Source organism: Motacilla alba, chromosome 4 (genome assembly GCF_015832195.1).
Source record: "Motacilla alba alba isolate MOTALB_02 chromosome 4, Motacilla_alba_V1.0_pri, whole genome shotgun sequence".
In the NCBI taxonomy this organism is placed as follows: domain Eukaryota; kingdom Metazoa; phylum Chordata; class Aves; order Passeriformes; family Motacillidae; genus Motacilla; species Motacilla alba.
In genome coordinates, this window is record NC_052019.1 from 44,958,782 (window position 1) to 44,979,809 (window position 21,028).

The following is a 21,028-nucleotide window of genomic DNA, read 5'->3' on the forward strand; positions in this document are numbered from 1 at the left end:
GAGAGGTCTGTGTCAGTGCTGGGCCACTCCCATTGTTGCGTGGTCACTTTCTGCGTGGGAGATGCATAGTCTAGAGAAGTCCCAGCTTGAGACATGGTGGCCACAGCAGGCTCCTGGCATGACTAGCTCTTGTTCTCACACCAGAAGACAGGGAAGAGGGGAGGGTTCCTCATGGAATCCCCTTTGCTATTCCTGACCTCTCAGCAGCATCCATTCTATCTTTTCTCCTCTGGGCAGCCATTGGGCTTCTGAGATGCGTCGTTGTCATCATCGTGGCTTAGCTAGGAACGCCCTATCCTGAGGATGAGGCACAGCAGCCACTGGCCCTGTTTGCTGGTGCCAAGTACTCAAATACATTCTGCTGCCTAATAACTTCCTCTTCCCTACAGCCTGTGCATCAAGCAGAGAGATTTTAGTTCAAGCTCTTTTGGAAGATGAATACGCTCATCAGTCCGTGTGTCCTGTTATCTTGCCCAAACCTTTAGGAAGACTCTTTGTGCTCCACCTGGACATTGGCACTGGACCAGTGGGTTTGCTCCCCAGCCTTCCATGAGAGATAAAGCCTAACTTTTCTTGACCTGCTTCATATGACCACACACCCTTAGTAAGTCCTCTTGGAGGTGTTTGCTAAGCCAAGAACCCAGCTGTGGGACGCTCCTTGGCACGTTGCATTGACAGTGATTTAATGTGTAGCCCATGTCACAAGTTGTTGGGTGCTTCTTTGCTTCAGCCTACGGTGAAGCTACCAGGAGGTTAATGCTACCTACCAGGTGGAACTCAAAAGTATTTGCTTCACCATCACGCTTCTCTTGCCTCTAGCAGCAAAGCCTGCAGGAGACAGATGTGGATATTACATGGACTCAAGAACAGAGATCAGCAGCTATTGGGCTTTGAGGGGGCAACAGGCCTATTAATTGGCAGATGCCATGCTTTGCATGGTCGCCAGGCAGCATAAGCACGAATATTTGGCTCTGATTCCTGTGAAATGAAGCCAAGGTCACAACTTTCATTGCTGTTTCTCCCTTTATATCTCTATTACTGCAATGCTCATAGGGAAAAAAAAGGCAGCAAAATTTCCATTGCCAGAGTGTAGTGGCTTCATCTATTTCCATTTACCCCCATAACCCTGGTTGACACCTCTGTGAGTGTTGTCCCTCCTCTGTTTGGTTATACCCCTGGTCCTTTCCTCCTTTTGACATTCAGCTAGCTCAGGAGTGCTTGGTCTTCTGTCCTGTGGGCCACACTGATTTTTGAGGTTGGCAGTGAGAGCCAGATGGTGTGGTTTGGCATGTTGATAGCTCACTTCAGCTCTGTTTGAAGAGAGGGGGTTGCTGGACTCGAGGGAGCTCCAGCCATCTCTTCTGGCTCAAACAGAAGGCTCCACAGTGATTGTTCTCTGAAACCCAAACTGAAATGGAAATGGCAGGCAATCTGGGGCTGGACGTGTCAGGTTTCCTTTATCTGAAAAATTTGCATTGTTGACTTTTGGCAACCACGCTCTGGCTTTTCACCAAGGGCATCTTTACATATACCTCTGAATTTGCAAAATGCATATTTTTGGATTGCCACAGGAGTGTTTTGTGGGCAGTTTTCATGTTCTGTGTAAAGTCGGTACAGGTCTGTTAGTATTTCAGGGTAATGCTCCTTGAGCTGTCAGCAGTAGCCTGGGCTTTTATAGTACTGTGCCCATGCTGATTGCTTCTTTTGGATATGGGTCTGGGGAGGGGAAGATTAAGCTCATGGTGGCTCTGAACAGCAGCTCACCCTTTTCCTTGGTCTTAGTATGGACATGGTTGTGCCCTAGTCTCTGGTCAGTCTGGAATCACGGGCGATCCCAGTCCAGTTCCCAGCATTAACTGGGGCAATGCGTGAATCAGCGCTGGCCAAAGCCTTGCTCCTTCAGAATTGCTTTGCTGCCTTTGAACTCCTCCTTGCTGGACATGGGCTTGTGCTGTGGTAGGGGTTGGAGTCAGGATGGCTCTCCCAGGCCACACAGCACCCGGAGCTTGTGTCATCCTCTGTGCCAGCCTTGGCCTCCAGCAATTCCACTTGTGGGTTCCTCCCTTTCATTTTCCCGGGCTGGCTCACTCAGTAGACAAGTGTGATCTCAAGCAGAGTCACATGCTGTAACATGGCAGCTCTCCATGCATGCCTGTGCAAGCACAGCTAATTCACCTCGACCACTGGGAGTGGAAGTCCCCTCACTGGGGTGGGATGTCCTCTTTGAGAGCCCGCAAGCTTGCTGGAAAAAAAAAAATTTGGATGACAGGGTGACAGGGTTCAGAGCCATCAAGAAAGCCCATCCAAGGGGTTTGATTTCTTAGGGCAGAGGAGTTGCTCCATCCCTGGATGCTAAATGACTTCTTAATTTTTATGTCTACTGCATTAAACTTTCCAGAGAGTTCCTGAGATGATTTTCTTGCAGTGAAACATGGATGCGTCTCATTTGGAGATTATCCTGATAGATAACAGAATGTTTCAGAACTTGCTATCCAATATGCAAAAGCAGATGTGCTTTTATTGGCTCTTTTTAACTTACACTGTGTTTGCAGCTCTCTGCAGAGCAGATGATCAGAGTTTTGTTGGTATTCATTGAGCATACAGAACTGCCAGAGCTCCAAGAAGAGGTGCTGTGTTTGGTAGAGCGGTTTTGGTTAAACCTCTGTTAGGCTGATTTCCAGGTATGATTGGCCTGTGGTGTCCTTCAAGGCTCCCATGGTGGAGATGGTCATGGGGGCCTTCAGTACCAGAAAGAAGAGGGCTGGAGATTTCTTCAAGATACAATGGGCTGCCATCTGCCACCCATTTTCGTTCCTCCTCATTAATTTTATTTTCTTTGTTTATAGACTGGGGGGAATAAGGGTTCCCTGGCAGGGTCAGGGTCTCCAGTTCCAGGTGCCTATGGCTCCCAGTTTTTGAGTGCCAGCAGGTATGTGAGAGCCCAGAAGCTCCTGTAGCTGGTCACTAACCTTGCAGCTTTTGGATGTTTTTGTTATATTTCTGTTCATGAATAAATGCCTTTTACAGGCATTCAGGTTCCAATTCTTAGGGGCTTTTATGTTAGAAAATTATACTCATCCCCCATTATTTTCTACTCAGAATATATGTGTTTTAAAATATGAATAATCATTTACGTATGCAGCCTTCCAACCTGAATGGCAAAAAAAGCCAGTTACCTTTGATATAAAAGTTACCCTTAGTTGCAAAATTAACTTTTTTTTTGTGGTCACTGGGAAATGAGAACCTGGGCATCTTTCAGAAAATAGCTAATGCAGAACAAAGGGGGTTAAATATTTAAATTGGCTTGTCCTATTACATTTTTTAAGCCTGAATATAAATCTGCCTAGCATGAGTTTGTTGAATCAAACAAGGATCTATCAATTGTGGATTTACCAAAATAAATTGCAATTAGAACCAAATTATGATATCTGATCGAGATTGTAATTTATCATTTCTACAAATATTTGATTTGATGGGAACCAAACTGGTGCTGCCATTTCCAAAAACCAATCCTCGTAATTTATTCTGTGGTCTTATAAATTTTCCTTTGCTTGCTTCTTTAGTGGTGTCCCAAATTATAACTCTTTCTAATGGTCAACCTATCTTGGCTTGAATTTTCCCATGCCTGAAGTCCACAATGCTGATGTAGCAGAACAAAAACTTTGAAGATATTTCCTTTTCTCTGTGCTGTTTATTATACCCTTTGCTTTGCGTGTAGACCGAGCTCTGAAGCTTAGGTCAACAAGAAACCACCATTGTGGCCAGGCTGGCTCGTGGGAAGCAGCACTCAAATGGTTCCAGTTCGCAGCTCTCCTGGGTCTGAGATGCTTCCCACAGGTCAGGCTGGCAGCTTCTGGGGCTTGGAATTGAAATAGATACCTCTCAAATGACGTGGGCCCTCGGCAGTGTTTTTACCTGCACGCTGGTGGTGGCTGCTCTAGGCTGGGGGAATGGTCCTTAGCCTCTCTAAAGGAGAATTAGGATGGGTTTAACGCTTACTGAGAGTGTTTGGGTTGGAGGCAGACATCAGCTATAAAGAGAACATGGAATAATATTTTGCCTTTTTTTTTCTTTTCACTTTATAAAGTTAAACAAGTACATCAGGAAGTTTCTGTGCTTATTTATTCGCTTTCTTAAAACCTTGGAATCCAGATCTATAAATACAAGCTGACTTAATGTTTATGATTATGGTTGCTCTCACTTGAATTGATTGATGCTACTTGTTAGAAAAAAAAAAAGTTAAAAAAGCATTAAGATATATAATCTGCAGGAAAAGATTAACATGCTTGTTGTTAAAATATGTTGCTTTTATCCATAAGGGAAAACCACTGTGAAAGTCTTAGCCTCTCAGTTTTCTAAAAACTGGAAGCCTGTTTGCCAGCTATTACAGAAGCAAAAGGAAAGACATCAGAACCAGACTAAAGAGATGTAGCTTTTCATAAAGGTAGCAGCTGTATCATAGACTTAATTGTAGTGGGGTATCGACCTTAAATAAAGAATCACCATTTCTTAAAAATAATCATGGCCCGATAGGTATAATTTTTTTTTTTTCGGGGGTGGGGGGGGGAGGGATTTTAATGTCATTTCTTCATTGCACATTTCTAGTTGGAGTTTTGCCCTAATTCTTTTTAGAAGGTGATGTAGGCTTGCTAATCCATGTGAGTTTTCTCAAGAAATGTGAAACATTTTTCAGTTTTACCAAATAACCCCTGCAGATGTGCAGCTGAATTTAACCAATTCAGAAAACTTTTGACTTCTTGTCGGGAAATATCCTTTAATCAAACTTGACGAAATAGATCAGGAAGGATTATGTTTCCAAGTCGGCGTTTACAAATCTGAATTGATTTGGTTTTTCTCAAATGTTCAGGATGCGTAAAATTTACAGATTTAATTATATTAAGTTGTAATATCATTACACATGTTTTAGTGACTCTGAATGGAGTAAAACCTAGCAGATAAATTTATAAACCATAAATGTGTCCAAATACATTTTTGTCAGATTGTTAACTGTGACAATGCAGTTTTGATTTTAATTCCTTTTTGCTGAATATGATAACTTAATTGCATGATAAAGTCTTAAAGCAATTATTTTATATAAAGCTTTGCTTTTAGGCAGACATTAGTTTTGCCTTGACTTATGTGCAAAAATGTTTCCCACTTAAAGGAAAGCGGTTGAAAGAATCTGGATTGGGTAACTTAGGCTGAACTGTTGAAAGTGAAGTTGTTTGCTTAGGCATTGATCCAGTCAAAACTTGTGCACATCTTTAACTTTCTGCAGTCTGTGTAGCCTGTGGGACCTCTACTGACATGGATAAAGTAGCAAGCATGCAACATCATTCCCAAATTGGATGTACATACCCTTCTGTCACATGCGCTTGAATTAAAAGTGCATTTAAGTGTGCTTGCAAATAGAAAATCTGGGACTCCTCAGAGATTACCTGATCTCACCAAAACACCCAACTGACAATCAAAAAATGAGATTTCCTTTCTTGTCTATGCCAATGCCTGGGGGTGGGGAGGGGGAAGGGAACGTTTTGTTGCTTTTAATACGAGCTTCATTGGATTGGTTTGTCTCTCTGGTGCAGTCGTGACGCAGTGTTGTGTTTTATCAGTGCCCACCCCCAGCAGAATTCTTTGCTTAAGAGGAGGCAGATTTTCACCTACTGAATAAGAATCTGGACTCGCATTGATGCTTCTCAGTGTTGTCTTGTGTGCTCTCCTGTGCCGGAGTGAATTTTATCCCCGGACTGCCTGGTGTAAGTTACAGCCCTCTTTCTACCCTCTGAAAGTTTGCATGTTCAGATGTGACTGTGCTGAATGATAGGATCTCTATTTTAGACTTCAACCTGTATTTCTGATCAGGAGGGAAGGTTGCTAGAAGAACTTAGCTCATTTTTCTCTTGAGAAAACTTTTAAATACTGGGTGAGTTTTAAAGACTTCTCTGCATGGTTTTCTTTTATAAGACATGTTTTCTGCACCCATGAACACTTGTTTTCTCTGAATGGATCTTGAAAATCTCTGGTATTGAGTCATAAAACTTGCCTGTTAGAAAGACTTTGTTCAGTCACTGAAGGATGAAATTGTCATTTAGTTAGAGAAAAATATATTTATCAGCAAATGCATGAGAATGTATTGATACTTCACCTTTCTTACTTGTTTGTAGAATTGCTTAAAGTGACTGCTGTCTGCATTTTTAGTGCATGTTTTCAGCAACAAAATCTCATGCTAGATATTTTATATACATTTTTTTGACCTTTCAGTGGTGTGAACAGAAGGTTGATAGGGACTAGGAAAAGGAAGCATCCTCTGGAAGTTTTGGGAGCTGACAGTGACAGTCCCTCTCTGCAATGTTAAACTGGACAGGAATCCTTGGAAAGCTATCAACTTCTGTCTTGTTTCCATATCAAGTAGTAGCATGAAGTACGCTTAAACACATTGCGAATGTGTTAGAATAGTAACTGATTGATACAAAACCTGCTTCTGCTGATGTGGTATTGATTTTTATTTTTATAGTAAGTTCGGAGTGCTTTTTGTGTACTGGAGCATTAAACTTGCATAATGTTTGGCCTTGTGACAAGTCCTGTGCATGTAATTTAGAGCCATATAGGGATGTTCTCAGTCTTGAACGACTTGATTCAATACCACCTTTCATATCATGAATGTAGCGTTAGTAATTTAAAGTAAATAATTTGTGAGCCTTGTGGCCTGAGCATGAACTGGAAATGATAAGGACTATTGATAAGAACAATGTTAGTAGCTCTGGTTATAAACCAGGCTTGGTTTCTATGCAGTGCTGCCTTCAGTACCCGTAGACTGGAGTGCCAGATCTGGCCTGAGTTTGTACACATAGGTGGGAATCTGACAGACTGGTTTTGTATAAAAAGCAACAGACAGAAGTAGCGAGGATATGGACTAACCTCCCAGGAGCTGCTGTCTGGTAAGCATTTGAGACAGACTTTTCCCCCTGTGGTAACTAGAAGTGAACCTGCCTGTCAGTACAAATCCGGTGCCACTGTCAATCATTAAACATCTACTATTTTCAACACAGCAGAGGAAAAGAAATTGTCCTCCCTTGTCTGCCTTGCCATAAAGCAAAGTGGAGTAGTCATAAAAATTATTTTGGGAAATGCTACACTAGCTGCTGTCCTTTGATTTTTGTTCCTACTTGGGCAACAGCAAATCAGTTAAAACTGGGATGTCGCAGAATCTCTGCCCCATCCAGAGCAGAAGAAAATTTTCAGCTGCAGCATGGGGCAGCTTTTGAGAGTAGGAGAGCTGCGTGCAGCATGATTTATATATGGTATGAGCTGCATACCTTTCAGTGCTTCACAAGTGCTGTAGGTTCTTCCCTAATTTTTGGTGAAGAGAAGATTAAAGGACATTTATGGGATCTCTGTTTGCTCCTTTATGTCACGCAGTTGGATTGCTAGAGGGTAATGCACTCTGATTACTTCCTTAGAATTTGAACTTAGTCCTGAGCTTTTATTTATCCATTCATTCCTACTGTTAGATACTTCTCTGTTCTCTTTAGCAGCAATTTGTTTAGCAAAAACAAAAATCCCCAAACCCTGACATCTCTGATTTTCAAATTTAGTGTTATTATTTTTTTCACTAAAACTTGTATAGGCTTAGTAGCGTACCGTGAATAGCTTCCAGGAGACCTGTCTCAGTTAATGTCCATATATAAACATGTCCTAAAATGATCTCATGCTTCACACGAGATCCTAACTTTTTCCTGAGGATTCACTTGTCATTGTGCATGAATTGAGGTGTGTTTTTACCTAGGTTTTGGTCTCATCTCTCCCTTAGGGAAGAAATAGCACTCTGTCTTGACAGAGTTACAACAAGCTGTTTAGTGAACAACAAAATACAGTCTGAGGGGTGTCTGGATCATCTGCCAGTGTGGCAGAGGGATGTGCTTAGCATTTCCAAAAATCAAATTTTTCTCGCAGAGGTGCAAGTTTCTAAGTCCATTTAAAAGGCTTCAACTCGAACCTAGTCCACTGACTATGGACCATAAGAAAACTCTGTTAGCTAAAAAACTTGCCTTAATGCAGAATTATCTTCTTCCAGCTTGAAATGCCATCTCTGTGCATTTCTCTCCAGCCATCAGAGATGCACGCTCCAGCTTCAGGTCCTGCAGCTCCTGGTCCTAACAAAATTTCTCTGCCCTGCTAATGCCTAAGTGTGAGTTTGCAGCATGGCAGAACAGGTTGGGCTGGTTCAGGAAGAATTATCCAAAGCCTAAATAGGAAAATATACTTTTCCATCCAGAGTCTGCTGTGGTAGCACAGCATGCCTGACTGCAGAGGAGGTATCAGTCCCAGAGGTAACTGGGAGGATCTCCCAGCACCCAGCAGGTCAGGTTGAATTGCATTTGGATTGCATAGAGGCACGTTGATGAAATGTAAGTGAGAACAGGAGAGACACAGGATGGTGATTTCCAGGTGTCACACATGGAGCAGATCACCTGCCATTCCTCCTGCATGGTGTTTTTTCCAGTTTCTTTTTCATCCCAGTAACAACATGAAATACCACAGGCTCTTGAGTTACATTAGGTGATGAGGGGCATAGTTCAGCTTGTCTGAGCATGCCAAATGTATTTTGGGATCTAGAAAGAAGCATGCTACAGGATTTAGTCTGTATTTAGTCACTGGCCTGCTTTGCAGGATATTTTGCATTTCTGAAAACTTTCTCAGCAGAGATGTGCCTTTTTTTTCTTTTTATTTCATAAGCATTTAAAATCTCTTGCCGTTTTTTAAGGTTGAAAGTAGTAACACCTAGCCATTCAAAGGCAGCCTACATGTTAATTTTTAAACATGTGTTTATTCCCTTTTTCCTTTTGATTTCCATCTTGTTAAAGACACAGCTTGGCTGCTGCTTGGGGCTGTTGCTTGTGCCAACACAGTGGACATCAAGTTGAGCCTCTCAAGTTTTGGAGGAAGCTCTATTTTGAGCCATCACCTTGCATAAAATGACAGGAGGGGTAACTTCTTACTTAAGACATCCTTTTCTCCTGAGGCCATATATCCTATTTCACAGGGAGGGAGTTTATGTAGCTGCCTCTGAGCCCTTTGCCAGAAGCCCTGCTGACGGTCTCCTGGAGACTCTTTGGCCTTCATGAAGCGATTTAGGAACACGCATACACACACTTGAAGTCTTAATTTCTTTGGGACCATCTGGAGGAGTTCACCCCACCCTCTCCCAGGGAAGCTAATAAAGGCAACCTTGTGACTTAGTGGTTTATTTTGGAAACTGCAAGAACTCGCTGTGGCTGGAGGAGCCAGATTTGGCAAGCAGTGTCCCATGAATTCTGTTGTGGTGGGGGAATGTCACAATCACCCTGCTCTTTCTCTCAGTCCCAGGAATTGGGTCACCACCATAAATTGGTAGATTGGTTGATAAGTGGAGAAAAGACAGATCTCTATTGGGAATAAGGGTGTGCTTTTATCTAGCTGGTCCAAAGAAATGGGTCTGGTATAATCACAGTCTGTGGATGCATGCATGGACCTCAATCAGCTTTGCCCATTTTCAGGAGAAGAAACTGGGGCACTGAGGCTAACTTGGCAAAGGTACTGTGGAAATGCGGGCAGGATGAAGAATTTAATCATTAATCTCCAGGATCAAGAAGGACCCTAGTCCAGTACTTCATCTCCTAGCAAAAATCTGACATGCATAATAGAAATTTTTTAACAAATGCTTTTAGTGGGGTTTTGTCTTCATTCACAGGCAAACAAGTGCCACCTATATCCAAATATCATTATTCCAAATATCATTAGCCTTTTCTGTCAAGTCCTTTTCCACTCAATGGGCCGAGTGCTCATGAATTGTAAAAAAGCAACAAGTCTTCAAACAGAAAACATGCTTTGGTGCTTCGTTTTCTCATGTTATCTCATAGTATAAAAATCCTTATACAAATGTTTTTAGCCATTAAGAACTTCTGAAATGTTATTTTAGAGTGTAAGGCATTCAAGGATTGATGTCTGCTCCATGTCTGGAGAAGACTGGAGCAACAGTTGTTCAGCCAGTTTGGAGCCTGCAGAAAAAAAATCTTTTTTTGCTGAATATGTGTCTGTAGAGAAAGCATCAATCCTTGACATCAATTTAAGAGTTTTCTAGGAAACACTTATGGATAGATGTTTTATTTCCCTCTTGGTCGTTCTCATGGATGCAGCACCTCAGGAGTACGCAAAATCTCTTTTAATTTTTTAATTTTGCTATTATTTCAGGGATTTCAGAGACCCTTCCTCCCTGCTACCACAGGACCCAAATTGCATTTGGGTCATTGAAAGAAATTAAGCATGATCTTGAAACTGTCCATGTGGGAATATTGTATTGAAGTGACTGTGGGGAAATAGAGAGTGAGCAGGAGGTGGGCTCAGGGCTTTAACCTGACATCCCCTGCTCTCTAGAAGTGCTTTTTCAAAGAGGTGGAGTTGGCTGATGCATATTTGCTGCTAAATGTTCAATTAACCCCTTGCCTCAGGACCACAGGGCGTCTTTGTGGTGGCCAGAAACAGAAGAGAATTGGCCCTTGGAGGAGGCAGGTGGTTTGGGAAAATGTGCTTCTAGCTTTTGGCCATCTTCATGTCACTGTGGGCCTTATCACTCTATTTAACAGTCTTTTGGATGATGAAGGTTTTATTTTTTAAACTCCCTTTCTCTGTGTCCATTTTTTGCTTTGAAAAAGCTTACTCTTTTATGGGACTAAGAAAGATGTAACTCCAAAGGCAGTCATAAAACTGAAACTGTCAAAATAAATACTCAAAGATATCTGTGACAATGGTTTGAATATAATAACTGTTAGTAATTGGTAACTATCTATAGGAAAAAACAGAGTGTTCAATGATTTCTTTGCACCTTTTTTATAGACTTCTCTAAACGAGGGTTACGTGGAAATATTGAAATTATTGTGCCGTTTCAGTGACTGAAAAGCTGTGAGGAAATTGTATTCTTACTGCATGGGATGTGATAACAATAACAGATGAATATTAATATTCTTCAGAGTATTTTCAGTGGTGTTTCCTAGACAGACATACATATAAAATAATTTTTCAAGGGAGCATATCCATGGCTGCAACTGATAAAATGTTGAGAGCTCTGCTGAAGTCAGTGGAGCTGGGTGTTATATATCAGCTGGGAGTCAGGTTGTATGGTATGGTTTCTGTACTCTCTATGTCTTATATTCACTGGGTGCAAAAAGCCAAGAGGAATCCTCCTTCTAGAAAGAGGGCTTATTGTTCTGCTTGGTGAATTCAACACAAACAAAATTCTCAAACTTTATAAATGCTTTTAAATTGCTCAAAAGATTTTCTTGGTCAGTGATATTGCAAGAAACATATTGCTTTGGAGGCGACCTAATTTGAATCTTTTCTGAATTGCTTTATGATTAGAGCAGTCACATGCTGAGGGTAGGACCCCATTAGTGGGTTTAAATCATCTATTTACTTCTGAAAACACGCATTGTTATGAGCTCTGCTGAGTATTCCCCTTTTTTTTTTTAATTTTTCTTTTTTTTTTCTTTTTTCTTTTTTTTTTCTCTGTTGCAGGACAGAACATCGCAGTCCTACCGGTTTGGAAGCAAAATATGGAATGTGCTTCACTGCTGACCGAAGGCAGCCAAATGAACAGTATTTATAGTAGTTCGAAAATCAGCAGTTAGCAGTTTCTTCACATTCTAACACTACCCAGCACTTTCCAGAGAGAACTCATTGTTTACAAGAAATCTGCTTTCCAAATCCGTTGCGGTGCCCTCCAGCCTTGACTATTAACTATTTGCAAAGGGGAAGCAAATCTACAGTTTGGGGAAAGATGGCAATGGATGAGTACCTGTGGATGGTCATTGTGGGTTTTATCATTGCTTTTATTTTAGCTTTTTCGGTCGGTGCGAATGATGTTGCAAATTCTTTCGGAACGGCTGTGGGCTCTGGTGTTGTTACTTTACGCCAGGCTTGCATTTTGGCTTCAGTTTTTGAAACCACTGGCTCAGTATTACTGGGAGCAAAAGTAGGAGAAACAATTCGGAAAGGTATCATTGATGTTAACCTGTACAACAACACTGTCCCACTGCTGATGGCAGGAGAAGTGAGTGCAATGGTTGGTAAGTAACGCTTTCCTATTCCAAGTAATGTTTGTTCTGTGTTTGTCACCCTGTTAATTGTGAGCATTGTTAATTCAGTCTTCCCATCTCCTGGACCTGCACATCTGTTTTTGTGTGAATGCAGGGGCCTGTATTCCTTTTTAAGTCTCCTATGTTTTTTAAAATGCTTCTAACAATTTACATTTTTCAGTGGTTCAGCCACTTAACTAGTAGATGAAAAGAAATGTTTGATACAATGGACCCTGTATGTGTATAAGACACTGAAAAAATTATTTTGGAGATTTTTGTGATGGTAAATGGAAAATATGAAAGTCTAGCATTTGTGTCTGTACAGAAGATCCTACAGAATCAGCAGTTTGCAATGAGTGTGTATGAGAAGGATACTTTTTTAAAAAGTTTCTGATAATCCAAACACTTTTGTGTTTGTATTATAAGTAAGTAAGTAAACTGATTGCCTGGCTGAGTGACTGCAATAAATCCTACACTTCACCCTTGCCCACGGCAAAACTAAGGGAGCAGTAAAGATAATCATACATTTAAAATCTGTTTAGTTTTTCTGACCCAAACGACAGCAGGTCAGCCCTTAGAGTCTGCCCTCTTGCTTGTGTTTGTAGTTAACTAAATCTCTGTTCAGAACAAGCAGCATATTCTGAGGTAAGTAACATTAAGCCACGGTATTTACTCTTTGTTTATGTGCAAGAGGCTTTGTGAGCTTTTAGAGAGCTCCCTCAAGGAGCAAACCTGCTCTTAAAGGGCAGGAGGCAGCAGGAAGGAAACCCTTTATCTGTAGGAGAGGCAGCCCCGGCAAGGGGCCAGCCCTCCCACCTCAGCCTGGCAGCTTGGTGATTTACACAAGCGTCGCAGCATCCTCTGCTTGAGAGGGATGTTCCACTTAAAGATTTTCTTCTTAAACCTGCTTAAACCTGACCTAAATATTATTTCCACCTATCCCTTCTAACCTCCTCACACTTTTTACGCAAGACCTGCACAGGAGTTAGGTGAGTCTGGGCAGAGATTTACTATGTGTGGTTATTTTTCTGTTTCCTTTGGGGAAAGGGAAAATTGAGTGCCTTTTAAAACAAATTTATTTTATTTTTATGGCTCAAAATGGACATTGAGTGACAGTTTCTGGAGTTGTCAGAGGTGGCTTTGTGTGCCTGAGAGTGTGAAGGTAGTTCCCTTGGCTCTTTGGCTGCTCCTGAGCCTCCTGAAGATTGGCCACCTTTTCTTGCCCAAGGAGAAGAGGGCTTGGTTACCAAGAAATCACTGGGACAGCAGCCACTTCCACAGATGGTCCCACTTCAACCCACCTCTAGTGGTCCTGCCCCCCCCACCCCATCAGTTCCTCTTTCCTGATACCTTGCAGGGTCAGCTGTAGGTGTTTGGTCTTTCCCCCAAGGCGTAGGGTGGCTTTTTAGCACCATCCCACTTGCGTGTGTTATCCTTGTGCTTGCTGAGATGGCTCTGTCTCTTCCCATGGGTGACCTGGGAGCGCTGCACACTGCCTGAAGTGTGAGTGACCTGCGTGTTCTTGATTCCCTTTGAAGGAAGGGTCCATTTGCTTTTCTGGATCTATTTCTGGTATCCTGATCCTGGCAGGGCAAAGTTTTAAGTCTCAGATACCCCCTGCAGAGGCAACTGGCCAGGAGCTCAAAGAAAACAACTTATTTGCATGCCTATTTACATAAGCCTGTGTGAACTTCATGACCAGTTGCATTCCCTTCCTCCAGTAGGGGCATTAGGAAGAAATTCCACATTATAAGTCTCAGAATTAATCACAAGTTACAAAATGCAGATTTCAGTATTTTTTTTTCCTCAAATCCATCTCTAGCTTTCCTCTGGATGTGTGATATTTTTTTCTGTGTTTTCTCTTAGCCTTTTTGGATGTTTACTTTTCCTCGTTCTGTTTTCGCTCTGCATTTTCCCCCACCCTTTTCTCTCATGCCTCATGATCATGTTTTTGCAAATGGATTTAGCTTCTGAATTTCAATGAGGCTTAAATGAGTCAACAGTCTGGGAGAGACCAAAAGTCACTGTATCCTCTTTCCAGATGTTGGTGGAAGATCCTTTGATGCTTGCAGCAAACAGCAGATGTAATTTTCAGGTCAATCTTTTCTCCTAAGAGAAAAGGAAGTGGGAAGTAATGGGATTGAAATTTTAATATGAAGCATTTTGTAGGAATTTGGAGGACAATAAACTGTTGTTTATTAGGCAGATGAGAAGTTAAGGACTTTTGCTCTTGGGGGTGGATTGTAGTACTTGCCCAGCATCAGCTAATTGCCAGGTTATTGTCAGGACTTGCCCGCGTGTTGTTCTAGAGGTTCTGGTGCAAGCTGAAGTCGGCAGCTGGTGCGACTGAGGAGATGCCACCAACAGAGAGGACATCCCAGCCAGGATTAGCAGAGCCAAGTACTAATCTAGTCCTGCAGGTGACGTGGTGTTTGGTGTGGGCTCCCGGCTGGCACGGAGCGCCGGAGCCTCAGGAGAATGGAGGAGGTGCCCTGAGCGGCAGGGCAGCGTGAAACGCACCCTGGCCAAACGCTGGGGAGGCAGCTCCTGGTCAGGGCGGTCTGCAGCCAGCCTCCTGTCTTCAGGGAATGTTAACCCAGAGGAAAAGGTGTGGGCCACAGTGTCCACAGGCATGAAGGGTCTGAATTTGGGACTCTGTGACCTGGCCTAGTGAGGCTCCCGCTTCCTAAGTTAGTTTTGTGAAGGTAGAAGTTGAGAACGTACATTTTATGTTAAAGAGGATTTAAAGCTTTGATGTAGTTAAAGCACTGCAAGTCCCAGAGTAAAGTCCTGTTCTGGCTTCCTTTGTATTTGCTTCTGTTCCTTAACGCTTCCTTAAACTTCTTTAGGTTATGCATTGTCCTTCTCAGGCCATTCACGGTCCTTCACCACCTGTTTCTTTCTCTACTGTCTGTTTTCAGTTGAGCAATCTGCTCTAGAGGAAGGTGTCCCTGCCCATGGCATTGGGTTTGGAATTAGATGATTTTTAAGGTCCCTTCCAACACAAACCATTCTGTGATTCTCTGAAGTTAAATAAACAAGAAATAGTTCCATACTCCCTCTATTTCCCCCGACAATAAACCCAGTCCTCACCAGACATTTGCAGTGCAGCTGTGGCTTGGTTGCATTTCCCCTGTTTTTTATACTGAGTATTTTGTAATTACATATCGATGGGTAGCTTATCTTTTTATTTGGCTTCTTTCAGATGTAACCATCTGATTTCTCCTTCTCCTCACTTCCATTTGCTGGTCTCTAAGTTCATGTCAAAGGTTCAAAGTGTTTTTATTTTTATTTTAGTCCAGGGGAAAAGAAGCCAAAAACTTAAAGAGCAGGTGTTCCTTGATTGATCTAGAATTTCCACTAGCAAGAGAAGTAGCAGTTGTTTTGGGATAGTACGCCAGGAGAGATCAGTTTTACAAACTGGTTGACTTCCAAATGCAGCCACATATGATAGCAGCAAATCACTGTTTGCAGATGGCTCTGTTTCAAGACCTTCAAACCATCTTCTTGTGTTGGAATTGAGGATGGAGGTTGAAACTTTGGGTAGTCTGCCAGCATATGTTCAGTGACCTTGCTTTATCACCCGTATCTGCTGCAGATCTGTTAAGAGAGGAGGCATGAGCCAGAAAATTCAGGATCTCTTATGGCAGTCTGATTGCTGCCACTGGTGACTCAATACATGAAGATTTAGTCTTAAGGACATGAAGTATTACAATGAAGAAGAGATCTTTGTAAGAATTCTCTAATATTAGAGGAGGTCCACAGAAAGCTTGTGTCACTCTCAAAAGTATTTTGGTGTCCTGAGGCTAGTCCCACTGCAAGAGGAGCAGGGATCTTGTATCTTTGCAAAGTGAAAAGGAGTCAGAGCATGGAGCTGCCTGTTCGAGAGCTTGGTGTGATCTGTGTCTGATCTAACTCCTGAAAGAGGTGCTTGGGATACCTTGTTTTCCCCTCACTCTTGGCCAGAATCCTTCCTGGATGTTTTGTTGGAATGCCAGATGTTGCATTTACTTTATAGACTATTACCCACTGTCCCTTAGTTAGTATGGGGAACTTATTTCCTTATGCAGGGTATCCTTGGCTTCTCCATGACTAACATAAGCCTTTTCAGCAGTCTTGAATTTCTCCTTGAATCCTTCTTGAATTTCTCTGCAACAATGAGCTGCAGATGAGGGCAGTGAGAGAGTCTGTATTCTTTCCTCAGTCCATTTTTCCTATAGAGGACTGGATGGCTGTGTATCACTGAGATGAAGCATAAAATCTCTCTGTCCCACAATCTGAACCTTTCTCTGGTAGTATCCAAGTTTAGGAGCATGGGTAGTTGGCTAGTGAAACGGTGAATGCCTCCTCACGCTGATCACCTGGAGGCTTCCAGGGTCAGCTCTCAAGAGTGAGGTTTTCTAAGCTTGATGTGCACTGGGAGCAGTTTGTGTACTCAATCAGACAGGCTGTAAATACCGAAAACAGAACTGTCGTGGATTGTAGGGAGCTGTTAGTCATAAACAGTCATAAGTAAGATGTAGCGTTCAAAGCTGCTATTAAACTGTCTTAGTATCTGCTTTTAGAGACAGAACAGGAACAAAACCCTCTTTAGAAGATCTCTCTTATGCATGAGGAGTGTAGGCAGCACTTGTAAAAGAATGTGGGCACATGGCAAAGAATTTTCTGTGTTACATTGTTGTTGTTGTTGTTGTTTATACCATATGGTTCATTTGTTTCTAGGTTCTGCTGTTTGGCAGCTAATTGCATCGTTCTTGAAACTCCCAATATCAGGGACCCATTGCATTGTAGGTGCTACGATTGGATTTTCTCTGGTGGCAATTGGCACGCAGGGTGTCCAGTGGATGCAGCTTGTCAAGATTGGTAAGTGCTGTCTCCTTTTATGTATGAGGGTATGTGAAATAGTGTGTGCTGCCTGCGAAAAACATTCCCAGAAATCTGCTTTGTGCTGATAGCACTCCCTCATTAATTTATTTTCCACCCCTGTCGTGTCATTCAGAAAATGCCCTGGTGCCATATTCATTAAGGGCTGCAGGGTGTCTCCAGTGGAGAAAGGGGTAAGACAAAAGTTGTACTTCCCCAGTGGTAAGCTGGGGACACATTGTCCCTCAAGAAACATGCTTCAAGGTGACATTCCTCCTCTTCCAATTCTCTTTGAGGCAGCTCATTCTACCCTGTTCTTGCTCTCAACAGTATGAATGCTATCATGTGAATGCCCACAGTCATGTTTCTCCACCCACCAACACCTTCAGGGCATACAGCATATTTAACTCACAGCCTGCCATTGCCAAGAACAGTGGCACGTCCAGGCAGGGATGTGATGGAGTGTTTTCTTATTGTTTTGGAAGCCTTTGGAACTCGAGGTGCAGCCTAAAGTCTCTATTAAAAGAATTTTACGCTGAAGGCATGGTAATATATTAGAACTTTAGCAATGCATGTATTTTTTTTTTTAATTCTGTCAATAGTAAAAGAGTTTTCAGTGGCAGCAGAATCAATCTGTTAACCATGCTGCAGACAATAAATCACTGTGGATGAGATTTCCAGAGTGCTGCCCTAATCTGGTTTTATTGAGATCAGTGGGAGCTTTGCCACCTACTTCAGTTAAATCATCCTGGACACTTGCAGTGCTGGCCTGCAAAAAATGTACATGCATCATACATTACAGCTGATGCTCCTGTGGCATTTTGGAACTCAAGACTGTCACCCTGGGAGCAGCATGTCATCCTGCTAGATGCAGTTGCTTTCCACTTGCTTGCAACATTCATGGTCGTGGTGATTAGGAAATTACAGTGCTTTCTAGGTCTAGGTGATTCAAACTACAAGAAACTTTCCTGAGGAGTTTGATTGCTAAACTTGCAAAATTAGCAGGAAATGCTTTAGCTGTTGTTTCTAATGGTGCTTAGCATTACTTTGACTTTCATGAGTGTCGGTGGACATTGAGTTGCACCAGTTGTAAGTAAACATACAGAACACTCGTCCTAGTTGTACAAGAACTGTTTTAAATTTATTGCTCATCAACAATGTACTTAACTATTATGCAAGAATACTGTTTATTTCAAGTTTCATTCTTTCTTCAACACAGTTGCCTCTTGGTTTATTTCCCCACTGTTATCTGGCTTCATGTCTGGAATCCTATTTGTGCTGATCAGATTCTTCATTTTAAACAAGGTAAAGAAATCTCACTATTATAATGAGTGCTTATGAAGGTTATGTTTTAGACTCCAATTTGAGTGCTGCCATTTCAGTAGTTGAAAGTTTCTAACTTCTTTTTGGACAGTGGACCAGGCATTTTTTTAATAGCCATTTGAGTTATACTTGCTCTTAGCAGTTCTGAAAGCTCACAGGGAGTAATTTGACAAATATTTGAGGCTTAGAAGGTGCTATGTGATAATTAATATTGTATATTCTGTTGGGTCAGAGGATGGTACATTGAGGCTACTTCTGTATTAGCACGAGTTTGCTGGCATTGATTTAGCCTCACAATTGCTGTTCTGACTGTAATTTAATAGAACAGTCCTCCCTTAGAGATACTCTAATTGGTATTTTAAAGTCATGAAATTTTAAGCCTTGGTTTTCCAGCACATCAGACATTAGAATAGCACATCAGACATTAGAATATGGGCATCTGCCTATTTTGTAGATTCCCAAGAAACCTGAATCAATGGGTTGTAGTGTCCTGAAGTAACATTGGTCCATTGGTATCTCCAGTGCAAAAGATGACTTGCTTGCCCCCCCAGCATGGTCTGGAAACCTGAACTGCCTTTTCCATTTCTCTCACACCATTCAACTTGCTAAAATGGGGAAGTGAAGAGCATGACAGTGACCTAAAATAAGGGACACTATATTAGCAGTTATACAGGGAGCTTAAATAGATGAGGGATTAATTCTTTTGCTATAAATAGCACCACCTGTAACCTCAGCTTCATCGTTCTTTATTTCTGCTCTAAATAAATGTCAGTGATAAAAACAGATGATAGATTTGATCAGATTCAGTGTTGAATAAAAAATAACTCAAGTTGCATGAAAGGTAAGGAAAAGTTTCACTATTGTGTTTAAAGCCTAGCAACTTAAGAAATTAACCATCAAAATCATGTGAACTCTGGTATTAAAGCCATATATTTAAGCATTCAAGAGGCAGAAAAATTCAAGTTGAGGAAATTGCCTCCCAACTCCCGTCTGTGCCATTCACAAAGCAGTAAGATCTGTAGAGCTTCTGACATAAGCAGGTAGTGACTTGTGTGCATCCATAAAAAAGAGCAGCTTTCTAGCTTGTGAGTCTGTGGCCTGCTATAGGGCTCCATGCCCTTGCTGGGGATGTCTGTGAGTAGCAGCTGGCCCTGCAAATACAGCCCATCTGTATCCTGCTTGGGGACTGGGCATAGCACAGGGTGACCACAGCCTTTTCTCAGCTCCCTTGTATAGCTCATGGCAGCAAGAAATAAAGCCACATTAGCCAGCCCTCAGCTTTGCCAGGCTCTTTGCAGACACGTGGAGCCTCACGAAAGGCCAGAGCAGTCCCTCTCAAAGGCTTTGTCCGTGGCTCACACGCTGGGTTTCTGCTGCGCCATCAGCTGAGTCTTTCCTTGTGAGCGTTGAGAGCACAGGAGCGCAGCGGGCAGCAGACGTGGTGCTGTGCTAAACATTGTCTGCTCTCTTTGTGTGTGTCACCTGCTTAATGCAGCCAGACACTTGGGATTTCAGAGATTTCTGTTGGCTGGTAGGAGGTGCCAGGCTGTCTTGGTCGAAGAAGAGACAGAACAGGAACAAAACCCTCTTTAGAAGATCTCTCTTATGCATGAGGGAATATGGTTTTGAGATGGATGCATTGCACTGCTGCTTGTAGCACTAGTCCAAAACATCGAAGCCCTCTCCTGCTTGGCACCCTTCAGTCATGCTAAGTGAAAGGGACTCCTCGTCTTGGACACAAAATAAATAAGTGCACAGCTGCAGAAAGAAACCTGCCCCCAGGTCACTCAGCAACTGACTGGAAAGTATAACATGAGTCCCTGGTTCCCGTTGACAGTGTCAAGCTCCCCCAGAGTGCTGGTACTTGCCAGGACCAGCATTGTGGACTTGGGTGTCAGGTCACCATCCTTTCCTCAACATCCAAAAGCTCCATCTGCCTGGCACTGACTCGGGAGCAGTTTCCACATGGAGGTTCATGCTGACATGAATCTGGTGTGAAATGCAGCTAATGTTTTCCTTTTTTGCATGGTTTCTCTGCAGGAAGACCCCGTGCCCAATGGCCTCCGCGCACTCCCGGTGTTTTATGCTGCTACCATAGCTATTAATGTGTTTTCCATCATGTACACTGGGGCACCAGGTGAGTGAGCCGGGGAGGAACAGGAGGGAGGCTTCCCTCAGTGTGTAGGGATGCTCTGCCAGCATCACCCAGACACCACAGGGTTATCTCCTGCATTAGGAGTTAACGAGGGCAAGAGGAAATCATTCTCTGCCCCACATGCTTCTATTTGTGTGTGTGTTTTTGTGGCACCCTCCTGATTGCTCTGGTTAGTGGGGAAGAGCACAGCTACAAAAAAAATCCCTCTTTAGAGGAAGGGAAGTTACTGAGAGGCAGCTTTGGCTTTGTAAATCTGAGCACATGCTGAGCTCACAAAGGTATTCTAGGTTTGTGCATCAGGGAGTGAAGGTTCAGAGCAGGGGGGGAGAGCAGGTGCTGTTTGCTCTCAGTGTAATACCTGCACTCCGTCACTGACATCAGCAGAATCGCTGTTGTGGCACGTCTGGCTGCAAGACTATTATTTCAATGTACTTCTTTATTTCCCTTTAATGATAAGAATCCCCAAACCTATTTCTTCATTGAATGCATCTCCTTTCTTTGATGTTGTGTTTTGATTGCAACTCAGTAGAAGGAAATTAGGTTGAAGGACTTTATTTATATTTTTGTATATTTTATG

General features: G+C 42.5%; 1 protein-coding gene across 7 annotated transcripts in view; it reads left to right on the forward strand.

The window, feature by feature from the left end:
* The window catches only part of SLC20A2 (solute carrier family 20 member 2), a 57,178-nt gene that overhangs the window by 12,904 nt on the left and 23,246 nt on the right, over positions 1-21,028 (forward strand). For 4 of the 7 annotated variants that reach the window (XM_038135570.1, XR_005256765.1, XM_038135574.1 and 1 more), the window contains 5 exons: positions 5,613-5,756; positions 11,551-12,101; positions 16,833-16,973; positions 18,193-18,278; positions 20,337-20,433. In XM_038135570.1, the coding sequence (XP_037991498.1) occupies positions 11,813-12,101; positions 16,833-16,973; positions 18,193-18,278; positions 20,337-20,433 (613 nt within the window). In that variant the 5' untranslated portion in view covers positions 5,613-5,756; positions 11,551-11,812. Of the gene's footprint in view, positions 1-5,612; positions 5,757-5,838; positions 5,924-5,984; positions 6,939-11,550; positions 12,102-16,832; positions 16,974-18,192; positions 18,279-20,336; positions 20,434-21,028 lie in introns of those variants that run through there. The other 3 variants (XM_038135571.1, XM_038135573.1, XM_038135572.1) reach the window with 3 other exon arrangements.